Source organism: Harmonia axyridis, chromosome 5 (genome assembly GCF_914767665.1).
Source record: "Harmonia axyridis chromosome 5, icHarAxyr1.1, whole genome shotgun sequence".
Lineage (NCBI taxonomy): Eukaryota > Metazoa > Arthropoda > Insecta > Coleoptera > Coccinellidae > Harmonia > Harmonia axyridis.
Window position 1 is genome coordinate 42,196,481 of NC_059505.1, and position 18,321 is coordinate 42,214,801.

The window sequence follows — 18,321 nt, forward strand, 5'->3', positions numbered from 1 at the left end:
GAAAAGAAGCCATTGACAGTAATTTTTGGATCTGTGAACGAGAACTGACAACTGCCAAAAAAATCTCTAACCTTAATAATGCTACCCTGTTTGTTGTGCATGGTGATAAATTTGTAATGAAAATATGGGAGATAAAAGGGTAATTATATATAAATGCCGATGAAATTGGCTCTTCCATATGAAAAGCGGAAATTCTGTAATGTTTAAAAAATTGGGTTTCCTTTCAGCTATCAAAAGCATTGAAGGATCTTCCTTATAGGGTGCAAACTGCAAGTTTAAAAGAACGTAAAGAGGTCGTTGAAGATGTAATTTATGTGCTGCCTATGCCTGGTAATACAATTCCATTTCTTCCATTTGAAATATTGATAACATTTCAAATTTATTTTAGGCGTCAGCGCTAATATAGTAAGAGGAATTTGTAAAGTTATTCAGTTGACTTTACCAAGATACAGGGATAGTTCATCTCAGCAACTTGTAAGAAATTTAATCTTTTCTTTAATTGAACATCATCCAGATAATGCAATTAAGGGATTATGTGGAATATTACTAGATATAGCCAAGCTGCACAAGAATCTAGTAGTAACGTAATAATTATAAATGACTTTGTTTTCCTATCTCTACATTCTTTCCTATTCTAGTTCGAACACATGCCAGACTGGATTGTATGCTCTCCATTGGTCTTGCATATTACTTACACATGGTTGGAAACAGAATGATGTTGTGCTTTTGGAACATATCCCACAAATTGTGGAAATACAGTCTATTTTATATTCTAATGTTGAAGCTGGTAACAATGCGAAGAGATCCACAAAAGCCTTTAATTTGGTGAGAGAATTTAAGTCGACATTCTCCAATTGACCTTTCATAACTTATTTTATTTTAGTTAAACTCTGCGTTCGAAAAAATACCAGACTGTGAAAAACTGTATTTAGAAACCATGAAAAACTTAGAGCAGTCTCCTTCTATCGTAGTTTTCTCGGCTGCTATTGCTAAGAGATTATCCTTAATAAAAAACACTTCTCTTTTTGAAAACTATGTGGTGAGTAATATCATTGCAATTTTCCAGAGTATTAAATAATGTACCTTTTTAAATTTTACAGGAAAATGTTTTGGATTCCTATATTAAGAATTTCATCAGTTGTAAAAATAAACCTTCAGTAGAATTGATATCAGCTTGTAGTCCTATCTTTTTCTCTGTCACTGAAGAACATTTCAAAAAATCTTTACTACCTGCTATTCTGAAAGCTATGTTGAGAAATCCAGAAGTATTAATCGAATGTATGCCGATGATCATAAGAAATGCAAGTGTTAAACTAGACTTGAGTGCTCATGCTATGGGTATTGGAGAAAGCATAATTGGTAAATAACAAGATGAGAAAAAGAATAACAGAAATTTTTGAGAGTGAACTATTTTTTCAGCAAATTTGTATTCCAAAAACGATCAGGCAAGAGACGATGCTGCAAATGCATTACAAGCCCTTGCTCTAGGAATCACACAGGCTAGTGCTATTGAAAGTCTGATTGTGAAGATTTTCTCTGTACTTGACGGCTCACAAGGGAAGTTGACGGTAGTCGATCACAAGATCAGCGTTTTGGAGGTCAGTATATTGAAATAAATCGATAAAATTGATATTTTTGATCACTTGTTCCAAAAGAACAAAGTGTGGCTAAAATTTAAAAGTCAGTTGCGAAATATTAGGAAGTATCTTCATGCAAAATTTTGTTCAATCATTTTTGTTAGGATCGTATCGTTGAGAAATTTGAAAATAATTATTTTGTGAAATTTTAATTTAGCTAATAATAATATAATAAGTTATTCTGATCTGATAACAATATCTTTCGATTTTTAAGTTAATTTAGTAACAAAAATGTGTAAAAAAATTACATGAAAACAAAATTGATAAAGTTCATGTTAATGCTTTATTATTTTGGAAATTTCTATGATATTTTTCTTGCAGGGAGCTGGCAAACTTAGTATTTGCCATACTAAGTTAGACAAAGACACCATGCAAGCGTTAATCCCCAAAGTTATTGACTTATTCATTAAGGTCTTGTCTCTCGAGGTGGCAGAAAAATCTCTTTGTCACTGTTTGGAGATGCTGTCCTTGTGGACCTCAAAATTAGAAGCAGAACTTCCCAAAAAATTGATTGAGACTATCAAGGTAAATTATTTGAAATTTCAATACATCCCAAGTCCAAAATCGTTATTGGATTTTCGTTATTTTATGTTTTTAGAAGGGAATGACTGTCAAAACTGCAACACCCTTAGTAAGAACGAGTTACCTGAAGCTGATATTGAGGAGCAAATTCTTGCCTTCTAAAGAGTTGATTCCCGTAATTCTGAAATCTGTAGAGAACGCTGTCAACCAATCGTCTAATGCACAATCTGTAACCGAAGGATTGTGTGCTGTGTGTGTCCTCTTGAAAGTCGTCAGTCTCAGTAACGATAAGGAGAATGGTTTTCATAACATGTGGCACATTGTTCTCGATATGGATAAGCAGGTCTTCGTGTCTGAGAAATTTTTGTCCAGTGCATCACCAGATGGTAAAATAAATCTTTTTTTGGCATTTATATTCTTCCAAATTTGCTTGATTCGATTTCTCATTTTGATTCTTCAATTGTAGGTTTGGTCCTTGTTATGGAACTCTGCGAAAAACTTTTGCTAAATTATCCGGACAAACTTGGAGCCAAAACTTCACCTTTGTACAAAGCTGTTATATTTTGCGTGACTTCTGGTTCATCCCAAGTGAGAAGAACCTGTTTTCCGATTTTGAAAAGTATGGTTAACGATGACAATAGAGGTTCCTCATTAGCTAGAGCTTTGTTCCATGAATTTACAGTGTTTTTGGACTCTCCAGCAGTTAAAGTAAGTGTTAAAGTGTTTTCCACAGTTTTGAATACATAAAGGGTGTATCAATAAGGGTGCATGAGTGAAAGGTTCCATAACACATGGTTATAACGTAGGTATTTGTGAATGGAGACTTAATTTTCAAACATTTTCTTTCTATATATGGTGGTATAACAGCTCGTATAATATATATATTGGTCTGTCATAATATAACCAAAATGTCACAATGACAGCCATAATGTCACAATGACAGCCATAATGTCACAATGACAGCCATAATGTCACAATGACAGTCAAAATGTCACAATGACAATCAAAATGTCACGCAATTCAAATTTTGCGCTCTTATTGATGCACTTTTAGATTTCCTCTGACATCATATGCGTTTTTTAGAGCACTATAGAAAGGAGACTGAAAGACCAGACTGATTCTACAGATATTTCACCTCATGCCTTAGTCGAATGTATTTCCACCTTATGTTCGTCAACCAAGTTGTCCGTTGAACACAAGGAATTGCTAGCATTGGATGCAATTTTACCTTGTCACCATCCGGTAGTCTCAGCGGCAGCTCCAGGATTATGGTTGAAAATCGTTAAGCATTTAGGAATCCAACCCAAGGATTTGGTTGTTAAATACATTGCACAATTCAAGAGTGATCTCATAGAAAATTATCACACATCTTCTGTAAGTAATTAACCGATAATTTGAATTAGTTCTCTGTTTAGAAAAAGACATCCTTTGATTTTAAATCTTCGTATTTTCAAGGCCAAACAATTTGCTCTTGCGAGTATAGTACAAATCAGTCCGGAAAAGATTTTACCACCTTTAATAGAAACTGTAATAAACAATTTGCAAGATCCGAGAATTTGTCAAATGAGTAAAGATGATTATTTCACTTTTCTCACTCCAGAAGGTGAACTTTACGATAAAAGTGTGATACCAGGGTAAGTAATATCGTCGCTAAGTTCAGGCCCCATTCTTATTCGTTGAAACTTTACTTTAGGGATGATTCCAATAAAGAGATGAATATGAAGAGAGAAAGTAAAGCTTACAGTTATAAAGAGCAGTTGGAAGAGCTACAACTGAGACGTGAACTCGAAGAGAAAAAGAGGAAAGCTGGTAAATTGCAAGCTCCCAAATATACTCAAAAACAATTGGAAGCCATTAATAATCAAAAAGCTAAAGAGCAAGCTATAAGGTCAAGATTATCAGAGGTAATTAGTAAGACCTGTTTCATAATCGAAAGTAAAGTCTCCTTTTCCGTGGAAAGACTCCTTTACAAATGAAACGTGTTCGATGAATCAATTTTAAGGTTAAAGAACGCTTGAAGTGTCCCTTATCATAAAGTCCGAATAGTGACCTCGTTTATACACAGAATATTATACCAATTTTTTTTTGTCAACAAAATTTCAGTTCCTCTCAAATATTATCAAATGCCAGCAATAAATCCCTACTTCTCAGAATAGCCACCCCTAGGAAATTTGACAGTTACAAATAAAAGGAAGCTTTCTCTAAAAGACGGCCTAATTATGTTTATGAAACTGGAGCCACTTAAAAACTCCCCTTAAAGACTACGTTCTGATAAAACGGTTTTCACCAAAAGGAGCCTTTATGCAAAGATTGTGGAGCTAGCCCTTTGCCATCATACAAAATCCAACACTAACATTAATTCTTCCTAGGTAAATGCCATTGTTATTAACTCGGTATCGATGATTAAAGCAGCTTCAATGGGTAATCCCACAGAGGTATCTCTGTACCTCAAAGATCTGTTGCCTGTTCTTATCAAAGGTCTACAGAGCCCTCTGGCAGCCCCTTATTTATCCAAGCTGTTCACAGATCTTCGATGTGTTGTGTTTTCTCAAGCCGACACTTCAGCCGAAATAATCGCTTTCATCACTTTGAGGTTATTGAAGCCGCAGTGTGACCTTGACGCCAACTGGGAAGAAGAAGATCTCAATAAGGCTATGGTTAGTGATTTTTTTCAAAATGAAAACTTATACAACAACGGCAAATCGTGATTTGAAATTATAAATGTTTCAGTTGAGGACTATGAATCTGATCTACGAGAAGACGGTGAAAAGAAGGAGCGAAGACAATAAACTTACTTTATTTAGTGCCCCCGCCTTCTGCTATACATTCCCGTTCTTGAGGAGTAGTTTTCTATCTGATTATGCCAATAAACACGAAGAATTTCTATTTACGGGTATACAGATTATAACGGAACATTCCAAGTTGCGTGGAGGTTTAGGCGATAAAGTTGCGACTGATTATTCCATGCCCAGAGATGCCTCCAACGGTAGTTTGAGTAAGAATAGGCAGTGTTCGAAGGATGTCTATCATCCTAGATATTTGCCCAGTGGTCAAATGTTCGAACTACTCATCCATATTATTAGTGAGTTGTTTTTTCTATTCTATTACCATTGTATTAAAATTACATAGTAGAACGACGTCCCTATATCGATATTATAGAGGTTTGATAAATACATTTGGAAAGATTGGATATTAAATGATATTCCAGAGAAAATTCATGGTCCAGTGAAACAGTGCTACAATCAATACATCTGCGTGATACGATATTGATTAAATGGGTATTCTCTTTCAATGGCAAAGTGGGGATGGTCACAGTATCTCGCTATTTGTTGAATATCCCATCTTTTCAAATCTGTAATGGTCTGGTAGCTTTATATAAATAAACTTTTGGATGAAAGTTGTTGTCCTACTATGTAATCTTTTTATTTGTAGCACAGATTGTTGAATAGGCAAATTTCAGATCAAACTTCCGGGAGAGTCCAATCTCAAGCTGAGGCTTGTCTGCTCGATGTAGCTAAATGTTTAAGTGGCAAAGAAGACTGTTCAGAAGCCTCCAAAGCGGAAATCGACGTTCTCTTAGAAGCCCTGCAAAGACCTGAGCCTGTTGTCAGAGATGCTGCGCTTAGAGCTTTGACAATTCTCATCGACTGTCTACCAACGTTCGAATCAGATTCATCGTATGCTCTTAAATTGAACAAGAGGGTGTGGATCGCCAAATTTGACGAAATGAAGGAAAACTGGTAAATTAATATTATCGTATTTTTCTTTGAATATTGTTTCCTGTTCGACTAAAATTCTTAAAACAAAAATTCAGTGTTTTAGCCGATGAGCTGTGGAACCTTGGAGAAATGAATTTCCCTACTGAGTTATCCGATGAACTTTTAGTCGACGTAGAACTTAGCGTGCAGCCTGTTCAAGCGGCTGCAGCCAAAGCACTTGCGGCTCTCCTAGAAATGAATAGGAGGCAAGTTCAACAAACCCTTACAGCCCTACTCAAAATGTACCAGGACAAATTAGAAGTAATACTTGAAGATTTTTGATGAAAAAGTATTAAGCCGTTTTATTTCAGATGATTCCCCCTATATTAGACGAATTCGGTAGAGAAATCGAACCTGCCATCGATACTTGGCAACCTAGGCGCGGTGTTGCCTTGGCTATAAATGAGATAGCACCTCTTATAACCCCTTTGCAAATAGGAGATATTATTGAGTTCTTCGTTAACTCTTCGCTGAGGGATAGAAACGAAACTGTAAGGATAGAAATGTTGAACGCAGCTCTGAAGTTGGTAGACCTGCATGGAAAGGTAATGAAAATCGTTGTAAACTTGTTGTTGTGGAAGAATATAATGTATTATTCATTTATAAATAACTATTATAACTTGCAGGAAACTGTGGGAACACTGTGGCCAGTTTTTGATAAATTCATGGGCACCTCTTCGAAACAGGCCCATTTCGACGCAGTGAAACAGGCTGTCGTTATATTGATGGGCTCTCTTGCTCGTCATTTAGACGAGGATGACAACAGAATCAAACCTATCGTTACGAGGTTGGTCCAAGCCCTGAACACGCCTTCACAAACTGTGAGTACATTTTCTAACCTAACACGAGAACTAACCTCACCTAACCAAACTTCTCGACGCTTCTGTTAGGTTCAAGAAGCGGTAGCCAAATGTTTGCCCCACCTGTGCTCTTCAGTGAAAGAAGAAGCCCCTGGAATAGTCAACAAACTTCTTCATCAATTGCTGAAAGGTGATAAGTACGGAGAGAGGAAGGGTGCTGCTTACGGTTTGGCCGGCATGATAAAAGGAATGGGCATTTTGGCTTTGAAACAGCAGGATATAATGACCAAACTGACGGACGCTATCCAAGACAAGAAAAATTACAAATTCAGAGAAGGTTGTCCTTTTCAAGATTCCAAGTCGAGCGTTTTATTCACTTATGAAATTTTTAGGTGCCCTGTTCGCTTTCGAGATGCTCTTCCAGATGCTTGGAAAGCTGTTCGAGCCTTACATCGTTCACGTGTTACCCCATTTACTGCAATGTTTCGGGGATTCTAGTCAGCATGTGCGTACAGCTGCAGACGATACGGCCAAAGTTATAATGAGTAAACTTTCCGGTCATGGAGTCAAGCTCATCTTACCTTCTCTTCTAGAAGCACTTAATGAAGATTCTTGGAGGACTAAAACAGGTAAAGTCAACATCTTGTTTTGAATATTCCGTCTTTTAACGTTGGTGTGCCATCATTAGGTTCGGTGGAACTACTAGGAGCTATGGCCTACTGTGCCCCCAAACAGCTGTCATCCTGTTTACCGAGTATAGTACCAAAGTTGATAGAGGTCCTGAGCGATTCGCACATGAAGGTACAAGAGGCAGGAGCTGATGCACTCAAGGTCATCGGTTCCGTTATTCGTAATCCAGAAATTCAAGGTGAGCACTCAACTCTTCATGTTGCAACTCTACTTTTTGCTTCTTTCGGTATTTTTTCGGTAATGTTCAAATGGACACTGAAGGACCTAAGTTTTCTATTTCTAATTTGAAACGATCCTTTCAGTAGCTCTGGTTCAGTGTTTATTCAAAAAAATTTGTTATAAGAAGCAATAAATTCTTGTTTTTATCGCAGCAATTGTACCTGTACTTCTGAAGGCCCTTCAAGACCCTTCGAACAAAACATCGGCATGTCTCCAAACCCTTTTGGACACCCAGTTTGTCCATTTCATCGACGCTCCATCGCTGGCACTCATAATGCCAGTGGTACAAAGGGCCTTCATGGATCGCTCTACTGAAACCCGTAAGATGGCGGCACAGATCATCGGTAACATGTACTCACTTACGGACCAGAAGGATCTCATGCCTTACTTACCTACAATCATACCTGGCTTGAAGACCTCTCTGCTAGACCCTGTACCAGAGGTAAACTGTCTTGGAGGTGTGTGCCTGAGTTGGGTTTATTTTTGGTGCATTTTAGGTTAGGAGCGTGAGCGCCAGAGCTTTGGGAGCCATGGTGAGAGGGATGGGCGAAAGTAGCTTCGAAGATCTCCTGCCCTGGTTGATGCAGACCTTAACATCCGAGTCCAGTTCCGTAGATAGGTCAGGAGCTGCTCAAGGTCTGTCGGAGGTCGTTGGAGGCTTAGGAGTCGAGAAGTTGCATAAGCTCATGCCCGAGATAATAAGCACAGCGGAACGTAGCGATATAGCACCGCATGTTAAGGATGGATACATCATGATGTTCATTTATATGCCAGTTGTGTTCACAAGCGAGTTCACACCTTATATCGGTGAGTAGAAATTTACCATAAGGTCAATCTTGCCTAACCTTACATAACCTGAAAATTTGACGGTTGACAATATTTCTTATAGAATATGTAATATTTTTGATGTTAATTGTGATATAGAGTTTACTTGAACATCTGGAAGTGATAACTAATGATTCGATGTCAATAGGTCAAATCATCACACCGATTTTGAAGGCTTTGGCCGATGAGAATGAATATGTAAGAGAAACAGCACTGAAGGCTGGTCAAAGGATAGTTACCTTATATGCGGATTCGGCCATTTTACTTTTGCTGCCTGAACTGGAGAAAGGATTGTTCGATGAAAATTGGAGAATCCGATACAGGTGAGTTTTTGTTTATACAAGGAGATTTTTTTTTGGCTGAATCTTTTGACAGAAATAATTAATTAAAAAATTACTCATAACAATGTCTTAGGGGTTTGTAAAATGTTCAACAATAGGCTTAAAAATAGCAATTCCTTGGATTCTGTCAAATTTAATCAAATACTTTTATCATGATGTAAAGGGTGGTTTTTTTAGAGCTATAGAACTTTAAATTGCAATAAAACAACGATGGATTATTCGATTGACGTGAATTTTATTTATCCACAAGTTAATCTTGTGGCATTACATTTTAAATAAGATTTCTGGACGTCCAATTTTCGATGACTTTTTTCAACATTTGTGGCCGTATATCGGCAATAACACGGCGAATGTTGTCTTCCAAATGGTCAAGGGTTTGTGGCTTATCCGCATAGACCAATGACTTTACATAGCCCCACAGAAAGTAGTCTAGCGGTGTTAAATCACAAGATCTTGGAGGCCAATTCACAGGTCCAAAACGTGAAATTAGGCGGTCACCAAACGTGTCTTTCAATAAATCGATTGTGGCACGAGCTGCGTGACATGTTGCGCCGTCTTGTTGGAACCACAGCTCCTGGACATCATGGTTGTTCAATTCAGGGATGAAAAAGTTAGTAATCATGGCTCTATACCGATCACCATTGCCTGTAACGTTCTGGCCATCATCGTTTTTGAAGAAGTACGGACCAATGATTCCACCAGCCCATAAAGCGCACCAAACAGTCAGATTTTCTGGATGTAACGGTGTTTCGACATACACTTGAGGATTAGCTTCACTCCAAATGCGGCAGTTTTGTTTGTTGACGTAGCCATTCAACCAGAAGTGCGCTTCATCGCTAAACAAAATTCGCTTATGAAAATCGGGAACAACGGCAATCTCATTTTGCACTATTTGCAAGCGTTGTTCAGGCGTGATGAATTGCCAAACCAAACTGAGAATATATCACTTAACAGCTGTTGAATCGGTCTCCATCTTGAACAGTAATGCCAACTTAAAGTTATATACCTCGAAAAAAAACACCCTATACAATTTCCATGTTGTGTAATAATAATATTTCTATGCAGCTCCGTCCAACTGTTGGGCGATCTCCTCTACCGTATTTCCGGTGTCACCGGAAAGATGAGCACAGAAACAGCTAGCGAAGATGACAATTTCGGAACAGAACAATCGCACTACGCCATCATCAATTCTTTAGGGGAGGAGAGGCGAAACAGAGTGTTAGCTGGTCTTTACATGGGTAGATCAGACGTTGCGCTGATGGTACGCCAGGCGGCGCTGCACGTCTGGAAGGTAGTGGTTACCAACACTCCTAGAACGTTGAGGGAAATACTACCAACCTTGTTCGGTTTATTGTTAGGTAAGATCAAAGTTGATACCTTTGAACGATAAAATATTAACATTAACTTCGTTTCTTCAGGTTGTCTAGCCAGCGATAGCTTTGACAAACGTCAAGTAGCAGCCAGGACGCTCGGTGACTTGGTTAGGAAACTTGGGGAAAGGGTTCTACCAGAGATTATACCCATATTGGAGAGGGGTTTGCAATCGGAACGGCCCGATCAGAGACAGGGTGTCTGTATCGGTTTGTCCGAAATCATGTTTTCCACATCCAGGGATATGGTGTTGACCTTCGTCAACTCTCTGGTGCCAACCGTAAGGAAGGCGCTTTGCGATCCCCTTCCTGAAGTTAGAGAAGCTGCTGCTAGGACGTTTGACTCCCTACATTCTACTGTAGGCACTAGAGCTCTAGACGACATACTTCCGACAATGTTGAACCAACTGGTAAGTTTGGATATTGACGCATCTTTCTAGGTTATGGCAATAAAAGTAAGTCTGGCATTGTTTTACTCCTGTCATTTCTTGTTTTCAGAACGATGATGATCCGGAGGTAGTAGAATGCACCCTGGATGGTTTGAGGCAGGTGATGGCTATCAAATCAAGGGTGGTCTTGCCTTATTTGGTCCCTCAACTGACTGCACCACCCGCAAATACCAAGGCCTTGTCGATTTTGGCCTCAGTAGCGGGAGAGTCCTTGAATAAGTATCTACCCAGGATCCTACCGGCTCTGCAGGTCGCTCTCTCTTCGTCTAAAGGAACTCCTGAGGAAGCTCAGGTACTCTTGGTTTACTTTATCTTGAAATAGTCCTCTTTTACGCTAAATTTTTTTTCAGCAAATGGAATATTGTACTGCGGTCGTTTTGTCCATTGTCGACGAATCCGGAGTGAGAATCGTAATAGACACCATGTTGGAAAATACCAAAAACGAAGACCCCAACAACAGGATAGCTGCAGCTACCTTATTGTGCGCCTTTTGCGCCAATTCTAAGGCTCAATACCAAATGCATGTGCCTCAATTGTTGAGAGGACTGATCCTCCTATGCACCGATAATAATCAAGAAGTACTGAAGATGGCGTTCGAGGCCTTAAGCGCGATCACAAAGGTATAATGTTGGCACAAATGAGAGATCAATAGGCTTAACCTCGTTTTTTTTTTTCAGAACCTCGACTCCAAACAGCTCGCCACCTACGTTCAGGATGTGCGTCTAGCAGTTCGTTACGCTATGTCTGATCTTAAAGGCACGTCGGATGTTCTTCCAGGTTTTTGCCTGGCCAAGGGTATTTCTCCCATCTTGCCCATATTCAGAGAGGCCATTTTGAACGGGGACAACGACGAGAAGGAATTGGCCACCCTGACTTTGGGAGAGGTCATAAGGGTGACCAGCAGCACCGCTCTGCAACAGAATGTGATCGCCATAACCGGACCTCTGATCAGGATTTTGGGAGACCGTTTCACACCCAACATCAAGATTGCTGTGCTCGACACGCTGGCTGTGTTGTTGTCCAAGGTACGTATATCGCAATTTCATGATTTGATGAGATTAAATTTATCTTTTCTCTAATTTTGCGGCAAATCTGTTTATTCTGCCATAACTTGTAGAACATAATCGGCCAGGAACATCTCAGATTCACACAGATTTTATGGTTATATTTTATTATTTTATGTTGGTATTCGGAACTCTCCTGTCACGGATTTATCTTTCATCTGTCAAATTTGTGACGATGAAAAACCAACATTTTGCAATGCAAAAATCACTATATGATGCCCATTAATGTCGATAAAAATTCATTGAATTAAAAAAAAGTATATTAATTGAATAGAAAGCTCATTCTAACACAAGTTTATTCAAAAACTTGCCACTTCGTGACTCGTTTTTGTATTTTGAACTTGTGGAAGAATTTTTTTTTGGGATTTATATTACTTTTTTGTTTGTTTATTCGAATCATAGAATAATAAACATAAATAGAGGAAGTATACACAATTTTTACGTGTCCCCCGACTTGGTTGGATTACGTTGTCGGATTGTGTTATATTTTCAAATCCACAATTTTACTATCTCATTATGAATGTATATTTTTGCTGAGGTTTTTATCTGTTCTCTTGTATCATACGTTGAAATGTATGATGCCCCGTTGCATTTCCTCTGCTAATATTTATTAGAGATAAGCGAGTGATAAAGATATCAAACAGTGCTCTCTGAGGAATTTTCAAGTTCAATATCACATAGTTCAAGGCTGAACTATGGTTTTTAAAGGGTTTATTCTTTCTGAAGTTTATAATTATTGAAGGATTTGAATTTTCAGTGATGATTTCTATCAGCATATTTAAATTTACTTTCTGAATTTGAAATTGGCAGGTCGCATGTTTAGCGGCATCTGCCGGTGTAGTTAAGATTAGGCATTCCATACACTACAAGATTTCAAAAACTGTACTCCTGTGTTTTCGGTTCCTCTGTTTTTGCCTTGGGTGACCTAGACCTTCCTGTCTTTGTTTTAACTAAAGTCTCCCTGTTCGGTCTCAGTGGAGTGAAGCGTGTGTCCCTCGTTTTCTCTTCCCTCAAATATAATAGCGAAATATTTTTATTATTGCTATAAGATTATATGATGACAAACCAAGATATAAAAAAGGTCACTTTGGAACAACTTTTAATAGAAACTAGAGAGGTAAAGAATTGTATATCTGCATCGGAAGTAAGACTTTGATTGAATTTAGAGGATTTGGAGTGTTCCAAGGAACAAAATAAAGTAAATAGTGCACCAGGTACTCCTACAATTAGGAATAGTAATCAAACGCTGGTGGAAACTGGATACAAACCGGTAAATTTGGCTCCTGGACCATCGACCATTAATGAAGGAAAACGTGTGAAAAAAATATTGACACCACATTTGGCAAAACACAAAAATCAATTTTTGACTAAAAAGAAGTCACCCTCAAAAGAAAACGTTGGTGGCATAAAGGAATCATCCCCAAAAGAAAACTTTGGTGGAATGAAACTTCGACATAAGTCAACGACAGACAAATATAAATTCATAGTATTGCCGAAAAAAAAAAATTAAAATAAAAAAAAATAAAAAATTATAATAACAATAGCATAATTCTGATATGAATCTACATCATCTAAAAAGATAAAATTAAATCAATAAATAAAAAAAAATAATTATTATTCGTATGATAAACTTATTATTTAAAAAAAAAACATATATATGTATATGAATAAGTTGAGTACACATTATGAAGTAAAGAAGAAGAAAAGTAAATTTCAGATACTAAAAACAGAAAATTAAAAACTTAACTCAAGTTACGCTTAGTATTTGTAATTGTTGCTATGAATCTGTTTATCAGAGACGAATATATTATTATTATTACATATTTTTGGCCACAAATATGTAAAAAATTCTACAGCCTTAAAGAAACACGAATTAACAACTAACCATGGGTTCGACTTCAACAATTATGAAATCTTACACAAAAAAACCAACAGCAAAATTAGTACTTTTCTGGAAATGATTCACATTCAAAAGGAAAAAAACTCTATAAACGACAGAACCGACCTGAAAAATTTAGCAAAAATTTACCATAACATCCTGCAATAATATAGAGAGACATCTGTGACTACACTTGCAAAACAAAATCAAAATGAAATGAAAACTTCAATAATATATTTATTAATATAGATAGATAAACATAGATGGCAATTCAGGTGATATATTGGAGAACTACGTGGTCAAGAATAAAACAAATCAATTTTTATTTGACATTAAAGTACTTGTAAAGTTTTTATTAAAGGAATATTGCTAGACTAGTAAGTGAGCATAGACATAAGGAAAAAAAATGAATAATAACCAATTTTTATTATATTTTAGATGTTGATGTCCAACTGTAATAATATACAATCTTGAAAAAGGCTTATTTTACGCCGAAACATATGTTGATTTCACTGAATAAAATGTATAGATTTGAATTTTAATGTGCTCTAAACCCAAGAAAATTACACTTTCAATAGATATATTGAATGAAATATATTTATTTGAGTTATTCCCGATTAAATACGCAAATTTCAATATTTGGAATCCGATATTTTTCCTAATTATCGAATTTATAATAAGCAGAATATTTATTATTTTCTGTATCTATCTACTAAAATCCAAGGTTTGGCTACTTTTGCTCTTCTAGTGTCATCGGTTGTTTCATGTCGTTTGGCGCGCTTGAAGTTCGTTTTCTGAATTTCTGATATATTTAGGTATTTATTTCAATATATTTTGAGTCAATATGAAACGTTGATTCTCTATGGCATATAAGAAGTGCGTTCTTTATGGAGAAACTCGCGAATTGAGTGAAATATCGTAACACTGATATGTCTTCATTTCCGCGCGCTTTGTCAAATTTGATAGTTCATGTTGGGGACAAAATTTGCTCACTGAAAATGACATATTCTCCCTCTATCTACGTTTATTACTCCGAGGTTTCAACTAATTTCAACTATTAGAACAATTATAAACGATCAATTATTACAGACTTTGTTCATTTCAATTTCCAGGTGGGAATACTCATGAAACAGTTCTTGCCTCAGTTACAAACCACTTTTATTAAAGCATTAAGTGATTCCACAAGAATGGTCAGGATGAAGGCTTCGGCCGCTTTGAGCCATTTGATCAAGATACATCTCAGACCTGATCCTGTTTTCACCGAAATTCACAACCTTGTTCAGAGAACAGAGGATCCAGCTATAAGGTATGGCATACTTCCTTCTAACTAATGAATAATTTGAGAGAATTCGAAAAATCTGTCAAATGATCGGCAGATACAAAAACGAATCAAACGAATCAATTTTCATCGTTTTAGGGAAACGGCACTGAGTGCAATGAGAGGTGTAATATCCAATGGCGGTGACAAACTGGCCGATCCCATTAAAAAACAAATGTTGGCGACACTGAGGCAACTAGATCATTTTTGGAAGAACGATGAGGTCTCGAGACTATGTGCGGCTGGTTGTCTTGGAGTATTGTGCCAGTGGCTCAACCCCGAAGACCTGAATCAGATATTGACGCAAGAAATTTTATGTAAGTTGAAGATATAAAAGGTCGATACATGATTAATCTTGGAAATTTTTCACTCCAGGTGAGGACAGATCTTCTCCGATCGATGGACACACTGCAGCTTTGGTTTTGTCCGTTATAATCAAGGAATCGGCTGCTAAATTATGGGAGACTTACCAATCTGAAATAATAGCACAGTTACTTTATTGTCTAGTTCATAAAGAGACCCAAGTTGTTATGGTGGCAATAAGAACTTGCGGCTATCTTTTCAAGTATCTAGTACAGAATAATTTGGCTGTGCCGCAGAATCTTCTTTCTGCGTTAGTTAGGGTGAGTACCTTATCGTTGCCGTGGCGGCCGTTTGGCTGATATCTTTGCCATAATTAATAGCACACCTTCCTTTTTGCGATGAAATACACATCCATTGATTTCGCTTTAAATACAGGGTGATTCACGGGGATGGCCTATTAGATGTTATACCGGAAACAGACTACTACTTCCTTATTTCAAATGGCACACCCAGTATATTATTGCATCATTAGATAGTTTTTTTGACGACAATTTCGGCAATATGCCATACCTTGGGTGAAAACTCAACGGTTCATGAGTTAATGGGATTCTTGTGAAAAAATTGTGGCGATAAGTACTCGCATTTTTTTGAATTTTTCGGCAGCAATAGCTTTTTTCAAAATAATTTTTTGCTTTTTCGATTCTGCGAATACGTAGTATTATGAGACTGTTTGCGGTTTGAACCAAACATGTATAGGATGTTCATAAGAAGATCATGAACTTGGACAAATCAAATTCATCAAAACACAAGTTTTTCAAATTAGAACCTATATTTTTCATTATTTCAGTCGATTCTACATACAAAAATAGTGGGGGTTACTTAAGTAAACCCTATACCGGAAAAGAATACTTAAAGAGTTATTGAGGAAGAACTTTAAATGAGGAAAAACCGCAATTCCTCACTGTGTGAAGTAGTCTGTGACTTCCGGAAAATACAGAAAGAAAATAAAATTCGATGTTTGGATAACTAAATTTTGCATTTCATGAATTATAATTAATTTTTCGTTGGGATTGTTAAGAAATCCCTTAACCAATAGTATTTTCAATTACGAATAATTCATTAAAATTCTTGAAATGTCGAATTTAGTTATTTAAACGTTGAATTTTAGTTTCTTTCTTTGTTTTCCGGAAGTCACAGACTACTCCACACAGTTATAAATTGCGGTTTTTCCTCATTTGAAGTTCCTCCTCAATAACTCTGAAAGTACCTGTTCATTTTAGGTTTAGGGTTTGCTTAAGTAACCCCCACTATTTTTGTACGTAGAATCGATTGAAATGATAAAAAATATAGGTTCTAATTTGAAAACCTTGAGTTTTGATGAATTTGAGTTGTCCAAGTTCATGATCTTCTTATAAACACCCTGTACATTTTTGGTCCAAACCGCAAACATAATACTACGTATTTGAATAAATTGTTGAGTTTTTACCCAAAGTATGGCATATTTCCGAAATTGTCATCAAAAAAGCTATCTAATGATGCAATAAAATACTGGGTGTGCCATTTGAAATAAGGAAGTAATAGTCTGTTTCCGGTATAACCGGAAGTTGTGAGGATCTGAAAATATTTTAGGGAGAAAGACCATTGTCTCAAACCACAATATGCAAATTTTCAGCACAAAATTATAATTAGTTTTCCTTAAACGTCTAATAGGCCATCCCGGTGAATCACCCTGTATAGACTTTATTTTTTATATCAAAATAAAACTTCTTATTGGATGGAAAACCATTCATAAGAAGATTAAGGTGTTACCGTTAGCAGTAAATCTAGTTGGGGTAGCACTTTTTGTATTTTTTGTTAGTTAGTATCCTATTTATCTTACAATCTGAGAATGAGAGCATCATTTCAAATTATTTATTTATCCAATGATTATATCAAAGATCCTTTTCACAAAATTATACAAAAAGAAAAATTCCAGTACTAACAAATTTAATAACACAAATACAGCAATATGAAATGAAAAACAGTTTCTTGCAAATATAAGAACACACAAATTTAGCATCAGAAAAATGGATTTTCATTAGAAATAACGATTAACAATCGACCTTAGCTCTTTCTTAAACATTCTCAAATTATTAGTATGTAGCGCAGCTGTGGGAACAACAATTTTGTTCCACTTTCTACTTAACCTAAAAATGGCTGAGCCATAAATATAATTTCTATTTTTCCCGTTTCAGATTACAAATAGGGGTGAAAACGAAGTGAAACAGCATTTCGCCAGAGTTTGCATGTTCCTCGCTAAGAACGTGCCAACTGAAACATGGACGGATGACCTACTCAAACACGTGCTTCCAACTTTGGTGATGGGAACCAAGGAAAAAAATATGTATGTAAAGGCCAATTCCGAGATAGCCCTAATTGCTATTTTGAGACTGAGAGAGGGAACAGGTGTTCAAACGAAGTGCATGAAAGTATTGGACGAGGGTGCAAGAGAGTCGCTGAATGATGTTGTGGTCAGAGTTCTTAAGAAAGTTGCTCTACAGCCCGAAGGAAAGGAAGAGGAACTAGATGAAACACTACTGACTTGATCATTTGGGTACCTTCTTCATATTCAGATGCAAGAACTAATTCATCATATATTCATATTTCCGATGTCGTCTAGTAGAAATCCGTGTTATGATTTGTATTATATGATGTTATATTTAGTTGATATATATCTTGGAATTAATTCTGTTTCTGGATTACATCATTTTATTGTGAGAATAAAGTTTTTGTTACATGTACTTTGAAAATTATTTAATGACATTTTGCTAGTATGGCAAAAAAGTACTGAGATTAAATTGATGAAAATAAATGACAAATAGAATATTTTTCTTTAATTCTTTGTCGAATCAGTTCATTCTGCCATACCCTATAGAAAAAAATTACTGGATTTCACATAGATTTTATGGTTTTATTTCATTTTTATATGTTGGTAGTCCGAACTTTCCGCCACGGCTTTATCTGTCAATTCATCAATTTGCCTTAAAGAAATCAGTTCTGCCAACCAACACTCCTGTCACAGATTTATCTATTATCTGTCTAATACGCTCTATTAGTGTGACGTTACACACCGCCATTTTTGGTTCTCCTGTCAGTATTCGGAATCC

At 36.6% G+C, this 18,321-nt stretch overlaps 1 protein-coding gene across 1 annotated transcript; it reads left to right on the top strand.

Moving 5' to 3' along the window:
* Positions 1 to 19: 19 nt before the first annotated feature.
* Positions 20 to 17,955, top strand: LOC123680977 (eIF-2-alpha kinase activator GCN1). Its single transcript, XM_045619122.1, has 34 exons — positions 20 to 139; positions 228 to 330; positions 389 to 584; positions 639 to 825; positions 884 to 1,039; positions 1,101 to 1,359; positions 1,420 to 1,598; positions 1,959 to 2,162; positions 2,236 to 2,545; positions 2,626 to 2,867; positions 3,243 to 3,533; positions 3,615 to 3,793; positions 3,853 to 4,063; positions 4,529 to 4,816; positions 4,890 to 5,241; positions 5,620 to 5,899; positions 5,974 to 6,178; positions 6,229 to 6,462; positions 6,544 to 6,738; positions 6,808 to 7,054; positions 7,110 to 7,346; positions 7,406 to 7,585; positions 7,779 to 8,068; positions 8,124 to 8,433; positions 8,600 to 8,774; positions 9,858 to 10,150; positions 10,211 to 10,572; positions 10,661 to 10,903; positions 10,962 to 11,231; positions 11,289 to 11,636; positions 14,667 to 14,860; positions 14,972 to 15,189; positions 15,248 to 15,495; positions 17,410 to 17,955. The coding sequence occupies exons 1-34, from the start codon at positions 125 to 127 to the stop codon at positions 17,758 to 17,760; spliced, it is 8,052 nt and encodes a 2,683-aa protein (XP_045475078.1). The 5' UTR covers positions 20 to 124; the 3' UTR covers positions 17,761 to 17,955.
* The last annotated feature ends 366 nt before the right edge of the window (positions 17,956 to 18,321 follow it).

Coding starts and splice junctions, on each gene's coding strand:
- LOC123680977 (XM_045619122.1), top strand. Junction 331..388: donor TTATGTGCTGCCTATGCCTG/GTAATACAATTC, acceptor AATTTATTTTAG/GCGTCAGCGCTAATATAGTA. Junction 14,861..14,971: donor ACAGAGGATCCAGCTATAAG/GTATGGCATACT, acceptor TCATCGTTTTAG/GGAAACGGCACTGAGTGCAA.